Source organism: Felis catus, chromosome F1, assembly GCF_018350175.1.
Source record: "Felis catus isolate Fca126 chromosome F1, F.catus_Fca126_mat1.0, whole genome shotgun sequence".
Lineage (NCBI taxonomy): Eukaryota > Metazoa > Chordata > Mammalia > Carnivora > Felidae > Felis > Felis catus.
In genome coordinates, this window is record NC_058384.1 from 68,963,588 (window position 1) to 68,987,509 (window position 23,922).

General features: G+C 55.7%; 1 protein-coding gene across 5 annotated transcripts; it reads right to left on the reverse strand.

The window, feature by feature from the left end:
* Positions 1-10,444: 10,444 nt before the first annotated feature.
* NPR1 (natriuretic peptide receptor 1) lies at positions 10,445-23,860 on the reverse strand. Of its 5 annotated transcripts, XR_006591684.1 has the most exons (24): positions 22,240-23,739; positions 21,466-21,665; positions 20,926-21,039; positions 20,372-20,507; positions 19,920-20,011; positions 19,519-19,635; positions 19,079-19,214; positions 18,778-18,862; positions 17,972-18,092; positions 17,286-17,360; positions 17,066-17,143; positions 16,673-16,777; positions 16,350-16,424; positions 16,079-16,235; positions 15,620-15,775; positions 15,212-15,380; positions 14,546-14,692; positions 14,336-14,459; positions 14,114-14,182; positions 13,689-13,863; positions 13,470-13,568; positions 11,546-11,637; positions 10,959-11,375; positions 10,445-10,772 (listed from the first exon to the last, which is right to left on the reverse strand). XR_006591684.1 is itself a non-coding variant. In XM_045048813.1 (23 exons), exons 1-23 carry the CDS (start codon positions 22,964-22,966, stop codon positions 11,313-11,315), a joined length of 3,312 nt encoding a protein of 1,103 aa, XP_044904748.1. In that variant the 5' UTR covers positions 22,967-23,860; the 3' UTR covers positions 10,445-11,312. The 5 variants fall into 5 exon arrangements, 4 of the variants coding, with proteins under 4 accessions (XP_044904748.1, XP_044904746.1, XP_023103147.2 ...); XM_045048813.1 differs by having other exon boundaries at positions 10,445-11,375; positions 22,240-23,860; XM_045048811.1 differs by having other exon boundaries at positions 10,445-11,375; positions 16,350-16,421.
* Positions 23,861-23,922: the final 62 nt, after the last annotated feature.

The window sequence follows — 23,922 nt, forward strand, 5'->3', positions numbered from 1 at the left end:
GATCAACACAAAACCCTGCTATGTTTCTGTACACCAGCAATGAACAATATGAAAAGGAGATTAGGAAGGCAATTCTGGAATTTCTGGGTTGGTTCACATGTGGAGATTTGGGAGAGTGGCTGGTCTGAAAAGCTGCATGCCCTTTTCCCGTACCTAGCCCTATGTAACTCTTCCATCTGACTGTTCTAAGTTACACCCTTTTAGAATCAACCAGTGCTCTCAGTTTGTGGGTTCGAGTCCTGTGTCAGGCCCTGTGCTGACAGCTCAGAGCCTAGAGCCTGCTTCGGATTCTGTGCCTCCCTCTCTCTCTGCTCTTCCCCCACTCATGATCTGTTTCTCTCTCTTTCAAAAATGAATAAACATTAAAAAAAAAAAGCAGCTGTGGAATTAGAATGAGAAAAAAAAGGTGATTCCATTTATAATATCATCTAAAAGAATAAAATACCTAGGAATAAATGTAAATGAGGTGAAAGACCTATACACTGAAAACTACAACTTACTGCTGAATGAAATTAAAGAGAACCTGAACAAAGGAAAGGCATCCATGTTCATGGACAGGAAGACTTAATACAGTTAAGATTCCAGTAAAATGAAAAGTGAGCAGTCCACAGATTTAATGCAGTCCCAGTCAAAATTCCAACACCCTTGGGCACCTGGCTGGCTCAGTGGGAAGAGCCTAGGACCCTTGATCCCAGGGTGATGAGTTCTAGCCCCATGTTGGGGGTAGATGTTACTAAAAATAAACATAGTCCCAGGCTTCCCCCCAGCAGACAACAGCACCTCTGTCTCACTTTTTATTTTCCCCTTCCTTTGTTTCCTTCCCCCCCCCCCCCCACTATTTCCCCTTGGAGGTGATTCCCTGGGAAGGGGCAGTGCCTCTCACCCCTACCTCCCAGTCACCCCCTGCAGCCTCATGTCAGGGGCCTCATGGAACTGATTTGCTGACTCACCCATCCAGCATACCCCTGCATCCCGCTGGATTGCCAGGCACACACCCTCCCAGCCTGGATCCCCCTCTGCTCCCTCTTCAGTCAGTCCAGTCCCCTTCCTGCACACACCCCCACCATGTGCTGAAGACAGTGGGGTGCTAAAGGCCCTGGACTACCCCAGGTCACCACTGTGAGGCCAATAGCTGGGCAGCAGGGGTGGGGAGCAGAGGGAGGAAGAGGGAGGAGGGGAAGGCAGAGGAGGTAACCCCATCAAACTGGGAGGTAGGCAGATCCAAAGGATATCGTTAAGTTTGCAGGGCCATTAGAAAACCAGAGATTGTCAAAAGAAAGCAAGAAAGAAAACCGGAAATTGTCACTCCTGCTGGAAAAGGCAACATCTAGGGAAGTCCAGGTGTAGAAAGTGAGTGTGCCAAAGAAAATGCCTGCAATTCAGAATGATTCTTTTCTTTATTTTTTAAAGTTTTTTTTAATTTATTTTGAGAGAGAGAGAGAGCAGGGGAGGGCAGAGAGAGAGGGAGAGAGAGAGAAAATCCCAAGCAGGCTCCAAGCCACGAGTGCAGAGCCTGACGCAGAGCTGGAACCCACAAACTGGTGAGATCGTGACCTGAGTGGAAATCGAGAGTCAGAATCTCACCCGACTGAGCCCCCAGGTGCCTGGACGCTTGGCCGTCCTTAACACCAAGTCCTTCGCTATTTGACCCGCGACCAGCTTCCACAATTGTGCGTGCTTGCTCTGGCCATGGTCAGTTTGCAAATGGGAAAGCTTTTTCCTGCCTGACTTCCTCTTACAGCCGAACTGCTTCGGAAAGCACAGATGGATGGCTCCCAGTTGACCCACTGATTTAAGTCTAGCATGCCCTGGAGCACACTCTGGTGACCTGGGTCAAAGGAGTGTTTGGGGTACATCCCCCTCTGTCCCAGGCTCAGGTTTAGGTTTCCCCAAGGACAACAGCAAACCGGAAGTGCCAGCCAGAGGACCAGCGGCCTCTACCATCAGCTCCCAGCTGTCAGGGGCACAAGCATACCTCTGCTAAATGTACAGTAGAGGAAATGGAACGGGGTGACTTTTTTTTTTTTTACGAGTGCAGGAGAGCAGGGCACCTGGGTGGCTCAGTCAGTTGAGTGTCCAGCTTCGGCTCAGGTCATGATCTCACAGTTGAGTTCAAGCCCCACATCGGGCTTGCTGTTATCAGCCCAGAGGCCACTTTGGCTCCTCTGTCCGCCCTGCCCTTCCCCCACTTGCATGCGAGCTCTCTCCCTTTCTCAAAAATAAATAAACATTAAAAAAAAAAAATGAAGTCAGGGGCGCCTGGGTGACTCAGTCGGTTAAGCGACCGACTTCAGCTCAGGTCATGATCTCGCAGTTGGTGAGTTCAAGTCCCACGTCGGGCTCTGTGCTGACAGCTCAGAGCCTGGAGCCTGCTTCGGATTCTGTGTTTCCCACTTTCTCTACCCCTCCCCTGCTCACGCCCTGTGTCTCTCTATCTCTCAATAATAAATAAACGTTAAAAAAAAGTTAAAAAAAATTTTTTTTAATGTTTATTTATTTTTGAGACAGAGAGAGAGCATGAAGGGGGGAGGGTCAGAGAGAGACGGAGACACAGAATCTGAAACAGGCTCCAGGCTCTGAGCTGTCAGCACAGAGCCCGATGCGGGGCTCGAACTCACAGACTGCGAGATCATGACCTGAGCTGAAGTTGGACACTTAACCGACGGAGCCACCCAGGCACCCCATGACTTTTTTTTTTTTTTAGGGGTACCTGGGTGGTTCAGTCAGTTAAGCATCCGACTCTTGATTTTGACTCAGATCACAATCCCAGAGTTGAGAGATTGAGGCCCAGGTTGGGTTGAGCTTGGAGCTTTCTTGGAATTCTCTCTCTCCCTTTCCTTCTGTCCGCCCCCTGAAAGTGAACATGTGCTCTCTCTCTCGCTCCCAAAATAAGTAAATAAACTTCAAATAAATTTTAAAAGGACAAATGAAACTGAACTGTGACACTTTTCATCTGTCAAGTTGGCAAAAATCCCAAAGTTTGAAAAGACTTGTCAAAGTTCTAGGGAATTAGTGACACTCACGCATTCCTGGTGGGTGTGCAAGATGGTAGGCCTCATGTGGGGGCAAGTGGGCTACACACAGAAACGACAAACACGTGTACCCTTTGACTCAGCAACCCCACTTGCAGGAGTCTATCATTAGGTATACCACATAGAACGTGACATAGATCTGAAATTACACATTAGGTATGAGATTAAACACTACAGCATTGTATGTAATAGCAAAAGATTGAAAACACGTAAGTGTCCATCAAGTCAGTTAATAGATTATGATATACCCGTACAATTAATACTGTACAGTTACAAAAAGAATACAGAGGCTCTTTCCAAACTAATCTATTATTAAGTGAGCTAACAAGGTGCTACCTTTTGTGTAAGAAAGGGGAAAATGTAGGGGTGCCTGAATGCCCAGTCAGTAGAGCATATGACTCTTGATCTCAGGGCTGTGGGTTTGAGCCACACATTGGGTATAGAGATTACTTAAAAATAAAAGCTTATTTTTTTTAAAGTAGGCTCCGCGTGGAGCCCTATGTGGGGTTGAACTCATGACCCTCAGATCAAGATCTGAGCCGAGATCAAGAGTCTCATGCTTAAGTGACAGCCACTTAGGTGCCCCTACTTTATTTTTATTATTATTTTCACTACCTTAGAGAAAGAGACATTTATTCTGCTCTGTAAGCACCTAAACTGGTTTATTTTAGGGGAGGAGGCAGAGAGGGAGAGAGGAAGAGAGAGAATCCCAAACAGGCTCTGCACTATGAGCGCAGAGCCCACCGTGGGGCTTCATCTCAGTAACCACGAGATCATGACCTGAGCTGAAATCAGGAGTCAGGCGCTTAGCTGACTGAGCCACCCAGATGCTTCTAAGTTAAAAAGTTTTTAAGTAATCTCTACACCCGATGTGGGACTCAGACTTAAAACTCTGAGATCAAGAGTCACATGCTTTACAGACTGAGCCAGCCAGGCGCCCCAAGACGGCCCTTTCTCTACTCTGACCCCTCTGCAAACTTCCCTTTCTGTCGTCTAGTACTGGAGTGGCCACAGGAATTTCGGTGATCTAGCTAGGGTGAGGTTTAGTTGCAAGTACATTTCATTTGAGGTCAGTGGGATATATTTATGCAGCTCATGGCTGCTTTCCTATGCAGTGACTGGTAACCATCCCCGTGCAGGAATAGCTTACAGGAATACTCTCATATCAGCTATGCAGACACACCCAGCATTATGACAGGCACTGGGTCAGAGACTGTGGGAACATATCTGAAATTCTGAGCCCTAGAAGCATGTAGTTGGTAGAGGAGAAATGAGGTTTGAAACATACAGAGCCTGAAACTAATCTATGGAAAATCCTTCCAATCATCAGGTTTGTGGCAAACGGAGGACTTGAATTTCAGTGATGCCTCGTCAAAACAGAAGTCCTCTCCCGTCAGGATATACTCAGTTATGTGACACATGGAATCATGGAAGTCTTTTTGATGAAAATTGTGCAAAATATAATTTGCCAATCAGAATTCCTAGTGTAGGGCATAAACCTGTGGCAGTGCTACAAAGAGCACATTTGTGTTTGAACTTGCATGCATCCCACTTATTGGTAACAAAAAGAATAAATTTCCCTTGTTTGCTACAGGAAAGACAATTATTTTTCTATTCCTTCCAAAGAAAACGTTACAAAATCATTGTCATATGAAAAAGTAATCAAAGAATATGCAGTAAGTAGAAAGTAATACAGACAGTTAATTCATAAAGATATTGTTACTCTTCTAGGCTTTGATATATTTGGATCTTTGTCAGCTTTTTGACTGACATTTGTAATTTGTTGTCATTTATTTTCACATTCTAATTATTTATTTCATACTTAATTTTGTATCTTTTTAAGTAATCTCTGCCCCCAATGTGGGATAACGCACATCAAACTCATGACCCCCAGATCAAGAATTGCACACTCCTGACTGAGCCAGCCAGATGCCCCGTGTTCTTTTCCTTAAGGCCAGCCCATCAAACTAGAAGCCTCAGGCCCCTCAAGCCCTGGGTCCACTCTAGCTGGAAGCCAGCTGAAGAGGGATGTTGAGGAGATAGTAACTCTGTCCAGTGGTGTTTTTATTTCTTATTTTTATTTTTAGAGAGAATGTGAGTGTGTAATGGGGGGGGGGGCAGAGGGAGTGCACGTGCGAGAGAGAGAGTGAGAGAGAGAGAGATTCCAAAGCAGGCTCCACACTCATCTCAAAGCATGACTTGGGACTCGATCCCATGACCCTGGGATCATGACCTGAGCCAAAATCAAGAGTTGGACATTCATAGGCACCTGGATGGCTCAGTTGGTTACACATCTGACTTTAGCTCAGGTCATAATCTCACAGTTCTTGGGTTTGAGCCCTGCATTGGGCTCTGTGCTGACCGCTCGGAGCCTGGGGCCTGCTTCTGATTCTGTGTCTCCCTCTCTCTCTGCTCCTCTCCTGCTCGCACTCTGTCTCTCTCTCTCTCTCTCTCTGAAAATATAGAAACATTAAAAAAAAAAAAAGTTGGACATTCAACCGACTGAGCCATCCAGGCACCCCTATTCAGTGGTGTTAAATAGAAATACTGTGCTCTGTGTGACATCACCCTCTTCCCTATGTCCTATATGAAACTTTTAGTAAAATGGTATTTTTCACTTTAAAATTTGACACAAAACAGGGTGAGAGTGATTTGGGCTAACAGCAGCAATGTGTGAAAGACTGCGGGTGGGGTTGGGGAGGGGCTGTGTGTATGGCCACAGCTTCCAGGACAGCCCATGTAGGGGCCCATGCAGGGTGGTGACGGTTACCTGCTTTCTGCCCTCCTCAGACTGCACCTGAATGGTTCTGCTCCAGATGGGGAGACAGGTTGTCAAAGGGACGTTGACAAACTAGAGTAAACCCGCAGAAGCTCATCCAGAATATTAGAGTTTGGAGTCAGATCGTGGAGAAATCTCTAAAGACAATGAGTGGTTATGTTGCTGAGACTCCAGTGTGGGGGTGGGGGGTGGGGGCCACCCTATTGGTGGAAGAGGTAGGTTGGAGGGGCGGTGCTAGGACCAGTGGAAGAGGTGAGAGGCAGACAGCCTTTTCTATAAATGTAAGAAAGTTTATATTAAATACCTGTATCAAACAACCTAATATGCACATTGGAATGATATTCATCAAAACAATGACTATTTCAGTGGCAGAATGTTAGGTGATTTTTTAAATTTATTTTGAGAGAGCGCGCACGCACGAGTGACTGAAGGAGGGGCTGGAGAGGGAGAGAATTTGAAGCAGGCTCTACGCCACCAATGCAGAGCCCAAGGCAGGGCTCAAACTCACAAACCTTGAGATCATGATCTGAGCCGAGATCAAGAGACTAACACTTAACCAACTGAGCCTCCCAGGTGCCTCTTAAGTGATTTTAATTTCTTCTCTGTACTTCGTGTGTGTCCCGTTTCTAGTAAATAATACAATCATTAGTCTTTTCTTTACTTAAGTCTCTATTAGATATATGTGGTCTCCAAAGTCCCAGTTCAGCTACTGGAATACTGCCGCCCTTGCTTCTTCTCTGTACTACCATACAGGTGGATTTTGTTCATCCTGACCCTCACAATTTATATAAAAACTCAGCTCCAAGCTTAGTAAAACAAAGGATTTCCCAGTCCAACAAGATGTATCCTCCTGAGATGGCAGTTGAAGGGGCAAGCCCCTTTATCCATTAAAAAAAAAAAAAAAAGATTCCTTCAAAAGAGATTTTGATAGTTGAAATATCCATCTTCTTAGTAAGATTATTCGTACAGTTGTGCAAAAATAGAATGGTCTTAGTTCCAAGTCCTTGAAAGTTTTCTGATAGAACATCAAAGAAAACCCAGATATTTTAAGAAGGATGTTGGCCCAGGATAGGCAGTTGGACTACATGACCTCTACTTTTTCTTCTCTCACATTTGTAGTTCTCACTAGTACCTCTCATCGAGGGGTCTAATCATGTCCTGCATCTCACTTCCAAATGTTCTCTGGACATCAAGAACTCCTTACATCCTAGCAGTATGGTTCGCATAATGGAGACTCTTCATAACACTCGCAAACACTTAACTAGTTTCTATCACCAGCCAGTAGGTGTTCTAAGCATGTAATGGGAGGAAGTAACTCGTAATCCTCAAAGCAACCCCCATGAGGCAGGTCTTATGATCATTCCCATTTTGAGGGTTTTGCCTGAGGTTCCATGGATTACGAGGGGCAGAGCTGGGATTTGAACCCAGGCCAGCTGTCTCTAGAGGGAGCCTCTTAACTAACATCACACTGCCTCTCACTTGATAGAGGTTTGAAGTTGTTCCAGTTCTGAATCCTGAGATCTTTGTGGTCTTTTGGCTTGGTTCTGGCCTGCTGGGACTTTGGCTGACTGAGACAAGAAAGCTGACCTGATCATAGGACGTAGCGGCCAAGGAGTGCTGGTATGCAGTCCACATTTTAAAGTCAAAGGCAGGTGGGGCACCTGGGTAGTTCAATGGAGTAAGCAGCGGACTTCAGCTCAGGTCATGATCTCTAGGTTCCTGAGTTCCAGCCCCGCATGGGGCTCTGTGCGGACAGCCTGGAGCCTGGTTCAGATTCTGTGTCTCCTCTCTCTGCCCCTCCCCCACTTGTGCTCTGTCTCTCTCTCTCTCTCTCAAAAATAAACATTAATTTTTTTTTTTTTTTTTACAAAAGAAAGCCAAAGGCAGGGGCGCCTGGGTGGCTCAATGGAGTAGCGGCCTACTTCAGCTCAGGTGGTGATCTCAGGGTTCAGGAGATCAAACCCTGAGTTAGGCTCTGTGCTGACAGCGCAGAGCCTGCTTCGGAGCCTCTGTCCCTCTCTCTCTCTGCCCCTCCCCCCTCTCATAAATAAATAAATGAACATTAAAAAACCCCCACAAAACCTTAAAAAAAAAACTCAAAGGCAGAGAGTAATAGTGGGATAGTTGGATAGTTGCATCAAATCCAGAAGGGGTGCCACAGTGATTGACAGGTGTACACAACTCTGAAATCTGCTGTGGGAAGGTTTTGTTTCGTTTCGTTTCGTTTTGTTTTGAGGGAGAGCGAGAGCACGCATGCGCTTGCGTGTGCACGAGTGCTTGCACGAGCAGGGGGCAGGGGAGAGAGAGGGAGAGAGAGGGAGGGAGAGAGAGAGAGAGAGAGACGGAGACAGAGAGAGAGAGACAGCCTCCACGCTCAGCACAGAGCTCGACCCAGGGCTCGATCTCAAGAATCAGGGATCTTGACCTGAGCCAAAATCAGGGGTCCCACAATCAACCGATTGAACCATCCAGGCGCCCTGGAAAGGTCCTTAAAGGGCAACCAGCCCACCGACAATCGGTGCAATGTGTGTGATAGGGAACTGGATAGTGGGGCTTCTTCCTATCTGGACCATCTCACTAAACCTTGGATTTGTACTACAAGTCAAGCAGGTTTCTGCCTCCCATCTCCCCTCTTCCTGTAGCCTCATTCTCCTCGCAAGCATCCTGGCTTCTGCCTTGTGCAACACCAAATTCATCAGTATTCCAACCCTTCATCTTGGTGGCAAACACCTCGCCTGGAATCTTAATTTGGTTCCAACTCAAATAAGATTAAACCTCCGTGCAAGGAATTAGGTACTTTTTTTTTTTACCGTTAATTATTTATTGTTATAATCTTACAACTCTTGAAATTTAATTAAGAAATGACTTAAAAATAAAAAAGACTTTCAGGTTGCAAACTGACCTCCGCTGCTAATTAGATTCCACAAATCGTCCTGAAAGGTATAAATCATTAAACACAATTAGATTATTACCGGAAGTACTGCTATGACAAATGCATTACCCAAGCTCTCTGACACAGAAGAGAGGGGGTGCAGAGGAGAAGTGTCTTGTGCGGTACTGCTCGGGCTGGGGTTCCCTCCTGCCCCACAGCTGGACCTCGGCCGGGGCCCTCCTACCCCACCCCTTCCCAGGAGTCACGTGGCCGGTGAGCTCATGCCTGTGCGAGCCCTTGTCATCCGCCAGGCGCCGCTGAGCGCCAACGATGACTGTTGTTTTCTCCCTTATCGTACTCCAGGGAAAGCCTGCAGCCCCGCACCCCTCCAGACGTCTCCGCAGGACAGCCCGGGAAACCGCCCCTCCTGTGGGCGGAGGTCCCCGATCCCCCGAGGACCCCTCCCCTCAGCAATGGCTTTCCCAGGTCTTCCGGCGGCAGGGCCTTCCCCCAGAAGGAAGTCTCCTCGGTCGCAGGGAAAGTTCTCGAGCTGCAGGAGTCCCCGGCGGCCTGGGCCTGTCCCCGCGTCCCCCCCCCACCCCACCCTCCCGCTCTCCCGCCGCAGCCCCCTCCCCTCGAGCTCCCGCGCGGTGGAGCCAGGCTGCCCCGGAAGGATCTGACCGGCCACTTCCTGCAATTGTGTCTCTGGACGGAGTCCTCGGGCGTCCAGCGCTCCCAGTCTCCCCCCGGAGCCCGGGTCTCTCACGTCCCCGCCCCGTTCGCCGCCCGCGGCCGTCCCTCCGCTCCCCTCCCGGCAGCCGGCAGCTCGGCCGGGCGTGCGTGGTTACCGGGGCAACCGGCCCGGCCGGCGTGCGTAGTTACCGGGGCAACGGGGCGCGTTGGGGGGGGGGGGGGCCGGGGGCTGAGCTCGCGCTCGCGGAGAACCCGATCGGCTGCGCCTCAAGCGGCGGGCCGGGGGCGCAGAACCGCGAGGGGAGTCACCGCACCAGGCGAAGTGCGGGGACGGCGCTGGCTCCTTCCTCACCCCGGACCGCCGCTGCCCTGAACACAGCCCGCCCGCCCGCCCTCCAGGTCCCGCGGGTCGTGGACTCCGGGAAGAGGCTCTGGGAGCTCGGAGGAGGGGCCTGTCTGCGCCTGATGGATGGCACTGAAGCAATGTCTGGCACTTTCCTTCCTCGCGGGGGAGGCGAAGCTTCGGCCACCTCTCCCCCGCGTTCGTTCGCATTCCTGCCCGCCTGCTCAGGAAGGGCTAGGGGTGGGCGGCTGGAGCAGGGCCAGCTGAGGCTCGCTTTGCACACTACCATTCACATTTGTCTACACTGGCATGGGAGTGGAGGGGCGGGTGGACAGTCCCCAAATCTCAACTGAGGTAAGAGAGGATGCATCCTTCCTTCCTGGCTCCCAAGCCTCTCCTTGGAGTCCCCGCACTCACTGTATTTCTACTGTATGCCCAACACTGGGTCATATAGCCGTTCCCAATCTGCTGTGGTCCACAGGACCCTTTCAGGGGATGGATGAGTTCAAAACAAGCTGCATAATCGGGCTAATACACGATTCTCCTCCGTGACTTGACAGGTATATTGATAGTAGGAAGGCCACGAGGGTTAACTTGCTGGTGTCTTTGCACAAACCAAGGCGGTGGCACTGAGCCACTGTTCTTCATCACCATACATTGGCAGTAAAAAAATAAAAATTAAAAACCCAGTTTCTCTTAAGAATGTCCTTGATAAGACAGTGAAATATATAGACATATGATTGGTTTATTATTTAAATGAGTTAATAAGGACTTGTTTTAATTTCTAATATGCTATATATGGATAGATTTAATCCACAAAAACAAAAGCTCTTTGGGGCCCTCAATAATTCTTAAGGGTGTAAACAGGTCCTTAGACCAAGAGCGTCAGCACTGCTGGGGTAATTCACAGGCTGTCACGTAGATCCTGGCTGAGGAAACTGAAGCTGATTTCAGACACTGCACTCCCCAGCTCAGGAAGCATCTTATGTGGAACAGAGGGCAGGGAGCAGGGCTGTGTTTTCTGGCCACCCGCTGTCCTTCCAGAGACATTCACTGGAATAAAGATGTTCATGGTCTCTGCTCACAGGAGAAACAAGGCATACAGGGCTGCCCTTCCCCTGTGCACTGTATTCACTGCTGGGGGGGGGCATGGGGGGGTGTTTGTGGCCCATGTGGGTTGGGCCTAGATGTGGACTCCCCTCACCCCCTAGATTCACCTGTAGTCCCCTTTCCTGTTACCTCTAAAGTGGCTCTTCCCCCTTCCCATAGAAGTCACAGTGTCTCAAAGTGGAGTCCACACCCTAGCCTGGCTTGAGTCCGGGTGGAGAGTGGGTACACTTGTCCGCGTGTGCCACTGGATATGACTGTGTGCTTTGGTCCAGTCCCATGAACTCCGAGTCCAACCCAACACCAGTCCTCCACCAGAGGTCACATCTGGTGTCTCCACTGGGGTTAGCACGTTTGGGTTGTTCAAACTACTTCTCCGATCCTTTTGGCAGTGGTGGGGGTGCTGTGAGGCCAGGACCTGGAACCTCTCTGTTGCCTCTGGCGCAGGGAAGGGGGTGTAGAAGGCCAAGGTGGGGGGGGGGCAGGTCAGCCTCGAGTGCTACCGCCCCGCTCCCCTAGGAGCCAGTAGGTCCGCACTTTGCCTTTGCCCTGGAGGGAGAGAGAAGAGGAGGCTGGCGTAGGGAGCAGCGCACTGACCCACTTCCCCAAATCAGAGGAAAGGCTTGGGGATGGGAGTGGGCTTGGCTGCTTGAGAAGGGGTCTGGGGAGGGACCCTCTGGTCCACAAGGGATGGTGAGGGTAGGGGCTTTCCTCTCTACCTTCATTTCTACGTCCCCTCGAAGCTCCAGCTCGAAACCACCAAACTCTTCCAGGACAGCCTTGGTCTCAGAAGACAAGTGGATCTTCAGGGCTGGGAAGGACAAGGGAGGGTGGGGGGCGGAAGCAATGGGAGTGGGGAGACTGGGAACTGCAGGACTCCATTCTTTCTCAGGAAGCCTCCTCCTTCAGAGTCCCACCCCTCCACGTGGAGTCTGGCCTCTCCCTTAGAATTTGACGGCTACGTTGTCCAACACCGTAGCCACTAGTCACCGGTGGCTATTCACATTGAAGTTAATTAAAACTAAATACAGTTAAAAATCCAGGGCTTCATTTGCACGAGCACATTTCAAGCGATCAATAGCATCCTGTGGCAGAGACTACTGTGATGGACAACCCGGATTATAGAAAGAAAGTTCCAGTAGATAGCATTCTAGCGTGTTACCAGGCTCCAGACAGACAGTGTAGCACGGTGGTTAGGGGCTCAGACTTTGGGTCCTGCTCTGTCTAGTGAATCCCAGCTGGGACAGTTGCTTGGAGAAGTAATGTGAACTCTCTGTGCCTCATTTTCCTAGTCCAACAAATGCTGATGGTGACAGTATCCGTGTCAAGGCCTTGTTATGAGGACTACACGAACCGCTAACCAACTATCTCAGCAGAGTCTGGCACGCAGGAAGCACTCCTGGCAGTGGTTGTTGTCACTCTCGTTTACTTCAACGCTCATCTTGTGGCAGAGGGAATTGAGGCCCAAACTGTGGGGGTCAGACCCAGGCTCTGACTCCCGACCTGGTACCCCCCACGCCTCTGTCCATAGTCGCTCCCACCACTCCTGGGGGATACATCGGAGCGGCCTCGTTTTGCTGTTGAAACATTTCTGAGAGGGGCACCTGGGTGGCTCAGTCGGTTTAGCGGCCGACTTCGGCTCAGGTCACGATCTCACGGTCCGTGAGTTCGAGCCCCGCGTCGGGCTCTGTGCTGACTGCTCAGAGCCTGGAGCCCGTTTCAGATTCTGTGTCTCCCTCTCTCTGACCCTCCCCCGTTCATGCTCTGTCTCTCTCTGTCTCAAAAATAAATAAACCTTAAAAAAAAAATCATTTAAAAAAAAAAAAGAAACATTTCTGAGAATGTGTTCCTTGAAGACAGGACCTCAGTGAGACCCTTCCTCCGGCTCTGACTGCCCCAGACACAGTGAGGGAGTATCTGCTGAGCCAGAGACCCTCTGGGCTGCAAAGTAGCCCATCTCCTGCCATGAGGCTTGGATGGGGTCTGCAGGGACCTCCCCCCGGCCCCGCCAGCTGACACGGGGTCTGAGTGGTCTTCGTACCCCAGGGCCTGGCACTTAGCAGGCATTCAGTGCATGTTTACTGAATTGAATTGTATTGCACACAGCAGGAGGGTAGAAGAGGAGCCGGACGGAAGACTCAGGGCAGGAGGAGAGGGCAGCAAGCTTTTCCTAGGTACCTACTGCGCTCCGCGGCCCGTGCTAGGTTTCTCACGAGCCCGAGACGGGTATTGTTTTAGAGATAAACAGCTGAAGCTCAGAAAAGTTGAATGACTCGCGTCCTCGTCATGGCATATGGTTTTCATACATAACTCTTCTAAGGTGCGCGTCTTATTCTCTCACAGGTGAGGAAAACTGAGGCTCCAGGAAGTGTGGCAAATCGACCCACAGTTGTGTGGATGGTGGAGCAGAGACTTACACCTAGCCCTCTGCCACATGCAAGAGGGAGCAGAGGGGCCCTGAGGGTGGGGACCAGGGCAGCAGTCCAACATCTGCCTGGAAAGACTTTTGGATGGGGGGGGGGAGCGCTGATCTCTGATGGATTGGAGGTGATGTACCCTGGCTGGGGGTGAGCCGCCGGTGGGGCCGTCCTCGCTGAAGCCTGTCTGTCCCTCCAGCCACTGCGAGCAGCCCAGCCACCTTACCTTCCCCGTTAGACTCCATCCTGGAGGCGGTGTTGACTGTGTCTCCGAAGAGGCAGTAGCGAGGCATCTTCAGCCCTACCACGCCGGCGCACACGGGTCCTGGAGGGGGTGGGGAGGGGTATTCCATGAGAGTCAAGCGGTGGACCCGAGGCCCCTGGGAATCCAGGTGTGTGTGTGTGTGTGTGTGTGTGTGTGTGTCTGTTCATCTGTCTCCCTCACCTGTGTGGACACCGATTCGCAAGCGCAGCTCCTCCTGGGGCCGGTGGCGGATGCGGAAGGAGCGCACAGCATCCAGAAGCGCCAGGGCCATGCGGGCCACCTCGCGGGCGTGCAGCAGCCCATTCCGCACGGGGAGCCCCGACACGACCATGTAGGCATCGCCAATGGTCTCCACCTGCCGGGCCCACCAGAGGATGCAGGGCATAAACACCGGAAATTTCTCCTCCCTGTGCCGCCCCACATGTGTTTGGTAACCTCATCTGTGGCGTCCTTTCCCTGCCTGTCCCTGGGTCTCCGGGTAACAGTCTCTGCCCATGTCCCATGGTCTCCTCTCCTGAGGCTCTATGTCATTCTGCCCGTCACCCTTCTCTGACCCTGCCCATCACCATCTTTCTGTCCCCTTCCATCCCTGCTCCCACCCTCACCTTGTACACATCGAAGTTGTCTATGACGGCATCAAAGCAGGTGTACAGATCATTGAGCAGGGTCACCACCTGGAAGGGAAGAGAAGCCAAGACGGGTATGGAGTCAGGGAGCCCATCTGGGCTCAAGTGGGAAAAATGGGACCGGAAGGCAGTCCTGATGGGACAGAAAGGCTGGCCAAGCACAGCCTGCCTGGCCCTCACCTGTGGCCGTGCCGCACTGACCTGCATAGGCGTGCTCTCTGCCGACAGGGCCGTGAAGCCCACAATGTCGCTGAAGTAGATGGTCACACTGTCGAAGGCTTCAGCCTGGACCGTCTCCCCACGCTTGAGCTGCTCAGCCACTGAGCTGTGGGGTCAGGGGCAGGTATAGGATAAGCGCAGGAGGTGGGGCTGGGACAGGGTGGCAGACGGTCACCACACGTGGGCACTCACTGGGGCAGAATCTGGTAGAGCAGGGCCTCGGCCTTGCGCTTCTCCTCCAGGTAGGCCTGGGTCCTGTCCTCCACCAGCTCCTCCAGGTTGTTGGCATACTGCTCCATGCGGGACAGCAAGTTGTCCAGGATGTTGCTGCTGTGCTCCCTGAGGCCCCGGGAGCAGGGCAGAGGCGGTGAGAGAGCTGCCCAGAGCGCCCTCCCCAGCTCACCAGACCCAGGCTGCCATGTCAGCCCCGGTGCAGGGCAGTGGAGAAGGCCAGGCCTGGGGAGCGTGGCAGGGTGGGCGTGGCAGGGGAAAGGGTAGGAAGAAAGTTCCATTCATGTCTGAGACCCCAGAGTCCGGAAGCTCCAGAGATACTGGCTACTTCGTTCATCTTTGTTGAACAGAAGCAAGTTAGAAGCAGGTGAACAGGGATCAATTGAGGACAGGGTGTGGGCACACGGGCTGGCAGAGGGGTGTGGGGGGGGGTCTAGTGGGGCACAGTGCAACAGATGGCCCCCGGGACTGGGTTGGAGGACAAGAGTATGTGCTCCCCTCTGCTCTGTACCCCTGAGGAGGGGCCGGCGGGCCGCAGTGGGGTCCCTTGCCACTGCTGGGAGAAAAGACTTAAGTGTGGGGCACAGGGTAGCTGTTGGGCACGGGGGACACACAAACACCAGCAACCTGTTGAACTTGCGCAGCATCAGGCGAATCTGCTGGAAGGGGGGCCGTTCCTGCGGCTCCTCAGCCCAGCACCTCTGCATCAGCTGCCCCAGCTCCTCCAGGTGACTCTGCAGGGCCAGGGAGGGCCGGAAGGGGGGCTGCTCACCCCGAGTCACACGCTCCACGATCTCTGTGGTGAGGCAGGAGGGGCTGAGGGCTGGGGCCAGGCCAGGGCTAGTGAGAGACACAGGGGGGAGGTCCAGGAGCAGGCTGGGACCCCGGGGCAGGCGGGCAGGCAGACAGCGGAGTCACTAGCAGCAACAGAACCTTCCAGGAGGCAGGTGTGGTGGTGTTTGCAGGGATCCCTCACCCTGGGGCCGGGCTCAGGTGCAGCTGTGGCAGGGCTAGGGGACTCCATGGTCCTCTCACCTTTGGGGCTAAGGTCCAAACCCTCCACATGGAAGACGCCACTCCTCAGGGCAATCTCCTGAAGGATGATTCCAAAGCTGTACACGTCACCTGCCTGGGAGCCCCGGGCAGGGGGTGAGGCCATTCGCAGGAGCTCAGGGGCTGTCCACAACTTTTCTGCAGGTTAGAGGTCAGGAGTGACCGGGCGAAGGGCCCTAAAGCTGAGGGGTGGGGGTGTGTCGGGGGGGGCGGGGAACAAGGTCCTAGAAGACGTGGCTGGAGCAGTGTGTGGCCATCAGGCTGAAGGCTACAAAGACACAGCCTCCAGACCACTGTGTCGGGCTCCCCTTTCCACTGGCGAATGAGCCAAAGCAGGAATCCAGAATGGCATGCCAAGCCCTTCAGAGGCCTGGCATCAGTTGCCCCCGCCGGGCTGTGCTTGGAGGGGGGCAGGTCTTAGGGGGCAGAGTGTGGGCTCACTGGCATAGAGGGTGTGGCCTTGCTCTGGTTCCGGGTCCCTGAAGCTCTCCAGCCCGAAGTCAGTGATCTTGAGCACGAAGCGCCCGTCCACCACACAGTTGGAAGACTTGAGGTTGCCATGAGAGCAAATGGCCCCGTTGTGCAGGAACAGCATACCCTGGAAATTTGCGGAGGCCGAGGTCTTCGGTGGAAGTGAGACCTACAACCAGGGCCAGGGGAGACGCCTGCCTGGCCCCGCCCCCACACATCGCATGGGGGATTCCGGGCTTACCTTGACGATGTCATTGGTAAGAGAGTATCGGAACATCCAGTCCAAGGTGATGCTCTCATTCTCCAGAATGTCCTGCTGGGCAGTAAGAGTGAGGCACGCACCCGGCAGACCCCAGGAGGGGTGCAGGGGCCCAGTCACACAAAGACTGGGCCCGGGCACAAAAAGACAAAAACTTGGATTTACTCTAGTGCCCCCCTCCCCGTTTACAGATGGGGCAGATAAAGGGCAGAAAGGAGGAGGTTTGCCTGGGGGTCATACGGCAGCGGGGAACAGAACCAGGGCTAGGCCCACATCTCCTGACCCCCCTCCTCTTGTCCCCTCACCTGCAAACTCCCACGGGGACAGTACTCCGTGAGGATACAGATGTTGGGGGGGTCAGTGCAGGCACCCACAAACCTGGTCAGGTGTTCGTTCTGTACATCCCGCATCTGCAGGGGGAAGCCAGCATCAGGAGCCTGGCAGAGAGTCCGGTGACACCCCTGCGGTACCTCCTCTGGCTCACTCTGCCTCCTGATCCCTCCACCCACCAGGGGCATCGAGCACAGCCCCTCAAGGAACCTCCTCTAGGCTTCCTCTACTAGTCTCTTCTCCCCTCTGGGACCCTCTCTCTTAGCACAATACGCAGGGCCCATCCCTTTCTTAAGACACCCTGGGGTCCCCCCACCTCCTGTGTCCCTGGGACCTCTCCTAGGCCACTGCCTCGCAGCCTCACTTACATGCTTCAGTTCAAACAGCACTTTACGAGTCAGCTCGATGCGTTTACGGTTCACACGCTTCACAGCCACGAGGTTGCCCTGGGCAAGGAATGGAGGTTGCCTGGTGAGATGGCCCAGTGGTGGTGACGGCAACTGTTGACAGTGGCCCTGGGGCCCGTCCTGAACCGTTGGAGGGCAGCCCTGCCCACCCCAAGGACCCGCAGTCTTTCCCCTGGCCCACCTTATAATAGGCCGTTTTGGCAAACACTTGGAACTGGCCCTCTGTGGTCAGCAGGGAGCCGTAATTGGAGCCTCTCTGGAGGGACAGAGAGCAGGAGGGACCGGTCAGCCTGGGAGCCCTGCCATGGGCTCAGCTCTCCATTCTGGCTGCCTGAGCTCTGGCCTTCACTGCCCTGCCTGATCTCGCGGCCGTCCTGCTTCTCATTCCACATCATGAGATCCTTTCCTCATTTATTATTATTTTTTTTAATGTTTACTTTTGAGAGAGAGAGAGAGAGAGAGAGAGAGAGAGAGAGAGAGAGAGAGTGAGCGTGGGAGAGAGAGAATCCCAAGCAGGCTCCACATTCTCAGCACAGAGCCTGATGCAGGGCACGAACCGTGAGTTCGTGACCTGAACCGAAATCAAGAGTCAGAGGCTTTGACTGCGCCACCCAGGCGCCCCTGCTTATTTTTTTAAAAATGTATGTTCACGTCTACCGTGTTTGGTCTTTGAAAGCCTCCTGCGAAGGAGGCTCTGTGCACGTGACCGTCATCTGAGGTAGTCTCTGAGGGGAACAGCACTTGTCCAAGGTCACACAGCGAGAAAGGGCAGGGCTGGGATCGGAAGCGCGCCGGCTGCACTGCCCAGCAGGCGCTGCCCGGACCCCTGCCCGGCCCCCGCTGCCCACCCCCACGGGGGCTCCTCACCGCGCTGAGCGTCAGCCGGCTGCCTGCACTCCGGAGGTGCCTGTCGAGGCTGCTGGGCTGCACGTCCTCCCAGCGCACCCGCCACAGCTCTGAGGCCAGGTCCCTCTCGAGCTGCATCTTCCTGGGGCATGAACAGGGGAGCCATGTCTGAACCCCTGACCCCGGGCCTCAGAGCCCGGGGCCGCCGCGTGTGCTAAGAGACGGACGGACGGGAGGTGTGGGCCACGCTTTGCCTGCCTCCCGGGGACCTTGGGCAGCCACTTCGTGTCTCTGAGTCTCACGTCCTCACGTCCTGATTTGGGAATGGGCGACCTCGACATTTATTTCAAAGCATTGTTACGTGAACAAAAAGAAACATCGTGCGAGGAAGTGCCCTCCTTGCAGGCCTGTGTCCTTAACGTCTGCGCGGCAGGCCAGCCTCCCACCAGAAGGCAGGGTGGGGGTCCTGCACCTCCTCTCTCTGCTCCGTGCACATCAGCCTTGCTCAAGTGACTGGGCCCAGTCCCGCAGGGTTGGAACCGCTGCTCCCCAGCAGGTGTGCCCGAGGCGAGGGTGGACCAGCCCACTGGCCTGTTCTGCTCTTCTCACAGCCTTATCCCTCTTGACCCCTCCGGCCCCTCTTCTCTCCTCCCTGTGCCCTTCGGCTTTTTAGCCTCATCTCCTCCCCCACCTCCCTCGGTCTGGTCTCCTCCCCCACCTCCCTCGGCCTTCCGCCACCTCTCCCGCTTCCCTGCAGGTCCCTGCCACCTCATCAGCTAGTTCTCCAGGCCCCCCAGCCTCACTCCCCACCCGCCTCCAAAGCTCACCTGTATATGAAGAAGGAGACGGTCAGGATGCTGAGCAGGGAGAGGCTGCCCACCACGGCCAGAACTTCCAGCGTGGAAAAGTGGTCTGCACAAGAGTCCAAGTTGCAGCAGAAGAGACTTGGGTTAGAGAGCGGGAAGAGGAACCTTCTAATAGTCCCTCAGTGAACTAGGAAGGTGAGTGAAGGGAAGAAAAAGGCAGATGTCCCTCCAGAAAGCCCTGAGTGTGGGAGAGGAGCACCCATCTGACTCCTGAAGCAGGAGCCTCTCCAGATCGGAGGCCTGGAAGGCAAGAGGCAGTCACCTTGGTTGCAAGCCGGGTCCTCGTTGTCAAAGCCACATTTGGGGATGTCAGGAGGTGGGTGGCCCAGGGGCCAGCTTAGTTCGTGCCCTGGCACGGCCACCAGCTCTCGGGAGGTCCCATTGTAGTTCAGAACCACCTACGGGAGGGCAGGAGTGGCAGGAGGGCAAGGCCTGGGGCGACGCTTCCCGTCCAGTGGAGCTGCACGGCCTCCCCCGTCTCTGCTTCCCCGGCCTGTGTCTGGGCTGTCCACTGTTTACCAAGCCCCTCATACCCCGGTCACCAGAGTGGAAAAACCTGAAAACTACTCAAGGGCTTTATGAAGAAAACTCCACGTAGAACCCCGACTCGACATCAGGGAGTTTATGATCTTGGACTGAAGCACATAGGAAACAGGAAAAGGCAGTGTTCTCAGTCCACATTCGCAGGCCTAAGCCACGTACCCCTCCTCCAGGAAGTCTTCCCCGAGTGATCTGCTCCTCAGCACTTGTGGCCTCAATTCCTTCCTGTTCCTGACTGAATTTAATGAGCTGTGTGGCCACCACGGGAGCCTGTCTCTGCTGGGAGAGGGGCCTGGCTGTCTTAGGAGATGTGGGACTTCCTGAAGTTAGGGCTGTGCCCCCTCCTCAGAGCTGGGGTTCCCCAAGGGTAATGCTTGTGAGTCCCTATCATTCTGGTTGCTCCCCCAGACCAGAGCTGGGTCTCTTCTACCCAAGGCTCTCCAAAAGCGAGCGAGCAAGCGTGGTGGAGTGACTACAGAGCCGACAGATGCCCTGGGGGAAGGAGGGAGGGCAAGACGTCCTTCCTGCTTATATGGCACTGTCTTCTGGGGGCACACCCTTACCCTGAAAGTGCCAGTCTCAGGATGCATATCCCAGAGGGAGAAGTCGGTCTCCCGATCTCCATTGCTGTCCATTTTCCAGTATCCTGTCACCCCTGGGGCATGGAGGAAGATGGCTGTGTTTTGAGGACGTGGAAGTTCAGGAGGGTACCCACCCTACCTGATCTCCACCCCCCGATCTTCTTTGCCTTGCCCTCCAAACGTATATGTAATATGTCACATATAATAATAACAACAAGAAGGACGTGTCAGCAGCAGGAATGACTGAGGTTGGGCACTTGGGAGGACTTCCTGATGGAGCGAGGCAGATGGGGCAGTCGTGGAGCTCCCTTACAGAAGACAGGAAAGGACTGGCATGGGTGAGTGACCCCCGCAGCGGCAGGCTGGAGGCTTCTCATGGCCTCCTGCTCGGGGTGCCCCAAGGTGGATTGTCCCTGCCACCTCCAGCCGCTGACCTTGGAAGCTCCGGTTCCACATCCGCTGAGTGACGGCCTCCCCATCAGTGAAGGTTCCCCCATGTGCCAGAGTCTCTGTCACTGCCTGGATGTAGAGCAGGAGCCCATCGTGGAAGGACGCTGGGATGGTGTTCATCTGCAGGAACAAGGGGGCTTGGCCGGGGTGGGATCCACGAAGGGCGCTCAGTGGGGATACCCTGGGTGGGGAGATCTGGGTGGCGCTGGGACCTTGGGAGGGGACGGGAGAAACCACCCCCCCTTCCATGGACAGAGACTTGACTACTCAAAAGACACCTCCTCGTCAACCTCCACTTCTGAATCCCTCTAGGCAGACAGAGCAGGACACATCATCCTCATTTTACTGATGAGGACCTGAGTTCCGGAGGCTGACCGACCCTTCAGTGTCCCCTTAGTTATCAGAAGGTGAGAACGGTGTGGGGGAGGGGGAAGGGGAAGAAGGGGAGGCCTGGGAATACGGAGGTGGCTGAGAGAACAGGCTGGGCACCGGCAGGGCAGTGTGGAGTCCATGCTGCAGGTCCCAGGACCCCCCTTACCAGGCCATCCTCCAGGGTGAAGTTGAACTTCTCCTGGGCCAAGTGTTTTAGCTGCTGCAGGAATTGCAAGTACTCAGGGTTGTCCGGCTCTTTATATGTGATGATTTTGGCGGCCTGAGGAAGGGGTCAGTGGAGAGGGGAGAGCTGGGCGATGACCCAGTCCTCCCAGTACCCTGGGCCACCTCCCCAGTGCATCTCCGCTTAGCCCAAGGTCGGAGTGGATGGACTCCATGTCACCTGTGAGGCACTGCCTGCTCCAAAGCAGGGGAGCCAATGGGATGACTCCTCAAGTCCTGTCAGTCTGTGGGATGGGAACACCCTCCCACCTCAAGCCCATTTGTTCATCTTTTCAGCCTCCTAGCTCTGAAGTTGCCTAGACCTTTTTACACCCCGCACCCTTCCTGGCCTCCCTCACCAAAGTTCCTGAGCAGTCAAGAACCTTTTTTCTAGAGCCCTTCAGACCCCGAGGAACCCAGTGCCCAGAAACTATGTGCCACCAGCACAGAGTCCCACAGCCGGGCTTGCAGCCTGGACCCTCACCCGAAAGGCCTGCTGGGCACTGGCATCCTGCCCATCGCCTCTCTCCCAGGGCCTGTGGGGAGCAAGACCGTGTGCACCTTGCAGGCTTTGTCCAAAGAGGTCCAGGTGGAAAAACACATAGTCCTCCCCACTCAGGCCAGCTTCCAGGGCCAAAAGCATCAGAGTTCTGAAGGCATCTGGGGAGCTGCATACGTAGATAACTGGGGAGGAAGGGGGCGGTCAGAGAGAGACAGAGAGACTGGAGCCTAGATCCCGACAGAGCGCAGAGGGGGAACTCTGGCCAGGGAATTTGTGGACTCCGGACTGCCAGGGCCTCAGCGGCTGCTGGCTGCCGAGAGAAAGGTGAAGAGGGCTGGGAGGAGTCAGTGGGCAGGGTTGGAGGAAGGAGCAAAGATAGGGAGAGCCGCAACAGTGGAGCCAAACGTGGGGAAGGTGGGGTCAGCAAGGGAGGGAGGGGGAGGCTGGCCAGCAGAGAGGGGACTGGGGGTGGAGAGGGCGTGTGGGACGGGAGAGGCTGCTGGAGGAAACCAGAAGTGGAGGAGGGGAGCAGGGATGGGCACCAAGCCGGGGGACCTACTGGGTGTTCTCCCCCCAACCCCATCCCTCCCAGGGATGGGCACCAAGCCAGGGTACCTACTGGGCGTCCCCCGCCCGCCCCTCCCGCGACTCCGGAGGCAGCGGTGGGAAGCAGGTGGGGGGGTGGGGAGTCGGCGAGCGCAGAGCCGCGGAGAGAGCCGGGCCGTGCAGCCTCGGGAGGAAGAGCCGCCCCCTCACCTCGGCCTTGGCGCCTCACGGTCCGCAGCAGCAGGGAGTAGTGCTGGGGGTCGCCCTCGGCGAACTCCAGGTGGTCCACCGTGACGTTGAGGCGGTGGCGCAGGCGCACGTACAGGCCTTCCACCACGAAGAAGCAGGGCTGGTCGTCGCCGGGCCGGTACGCGTAGAGCACGAGCGCCTGGCGCTCCCAGCCCAGCCGTCGGTGCAGCGCCGCCACCAGGTCCCCCAGCTTGGCGTGGCTGGGCCCCGCGCGGGTGGTCAGCGCGTACTCGTCCTTGGCCCCGAAGCCCAGAGCCGGCGCGCCGGCCGTCAGCAGCGGCACCCGCCAGTGCGCCGTGAAGCGCCCCACGGGGGCCGCGGCGTACACGCAGCCGGGGCCCAGGAACACGGCGGGGCTGTGCTCCCACTTGAGGTCCACGGCGGCCAGCGGCGCGGCCGTGTCGGAGCAGACGCCCCGCGCGTTCTCGCTGCTGCCCAGCACCGTGCGCACCGTCCAGCCGGGCAGCCAGTCGGGCCGCGCCCTCACCCGGGCCAGCGCCAGCTCCACGGCCGGCCCCACGCGCGCCCACGACCACGGGTACGAGGTGTTGGCCAGCGGCAGCACCACGGCCACCGTCAGGTTCCCCGCGTGGCCTCCGGGCAGCAGCAGCGGCAGCAGCAGCAGCAGCGGCGGGAGCGGGAGCAGGCGGGCGCCGGCGGGGCGCCCGGGGCGCCGGGGGCGCAGCATGGCCTCAGCGGGCAGCTCGGCGGGCGAGCGCTCGCGCCATGGCCCCCCGGGCACCCTCCGGCCCAGCCGCGCGTCGCGGGCCCCGGGCGCGCCCACCCCGGGGCACGCTGCCGGTCCGGCCGCGGCGCGAGGGGCGGGTGGAGGGCGCCGCGGGGCAGGTGGGCGCGAACGGAGGGGCGCCGTGGCCCGGGGCGCGGGCGAGCGCGCCGGTGCGTGCGTGTCGGAAGGAGCGAGAGCGCCCGGGGGAGGGGGGTGGGCGAGGGCGCGAGCCGGGGAAGGGGAGCGGCGGGCTTTCGTGCGCGCCTGGGCGCCCGCCCCGGGAGGGTGCCAGCGGGGGCGTCCGGCCGGCTCAAGTCCCCGGCTGTCGGGGGGGAGGGGGGGGGGACAGGGGAGGACCGGAGCCAGGCTCCGGGCCCTTCCTCCCGCCGCTTCCCCTCCCAGACTCGGCGACGGGAGCGCCAGCCCCGGACCTTTAACCCCTTCGTCCCCGCCCCGAAGTTGCGGACCTGCCCGCGCGCTCTGCTCCGAGACCCTCCGCGCCTTCCTCCTGCGGGGAGCCGCTCCGCGAAGGGGCTCGCTCGCTGAGGTCGGGAGCAGGACCGAAGGGCGACTCGAGTGGGGGCAGCCGGGACGCTTTCGCGCCCCGCCTCCTCCCTCCCTACCTGGTTCCGTTCGGGGAAGAGAGCTGCGTTGGTTCGGGATCTTGGCAAGAAAAGGTGTGAGCCTACGGATGTGTGTGCGTCTGGGGGTGGACGGGAGGGTGGCAGGGTTCTGGAAAGGGCGTTAAACTAGGGAGCCCAGGGTCCCCGTGACCCAGTCCACCCAGGACCGCCCCCGTGTCCCAGCTTCCAGATTGAGAGGGTTAGTGCGGAAAAGGGGCCCAGGGGGAGGGCGGAGTTAACCTTTTAGTTCCCAAAAGGCTGCAGGAAGGGGGAGAAGAGCGTTTGGTGGCTGGG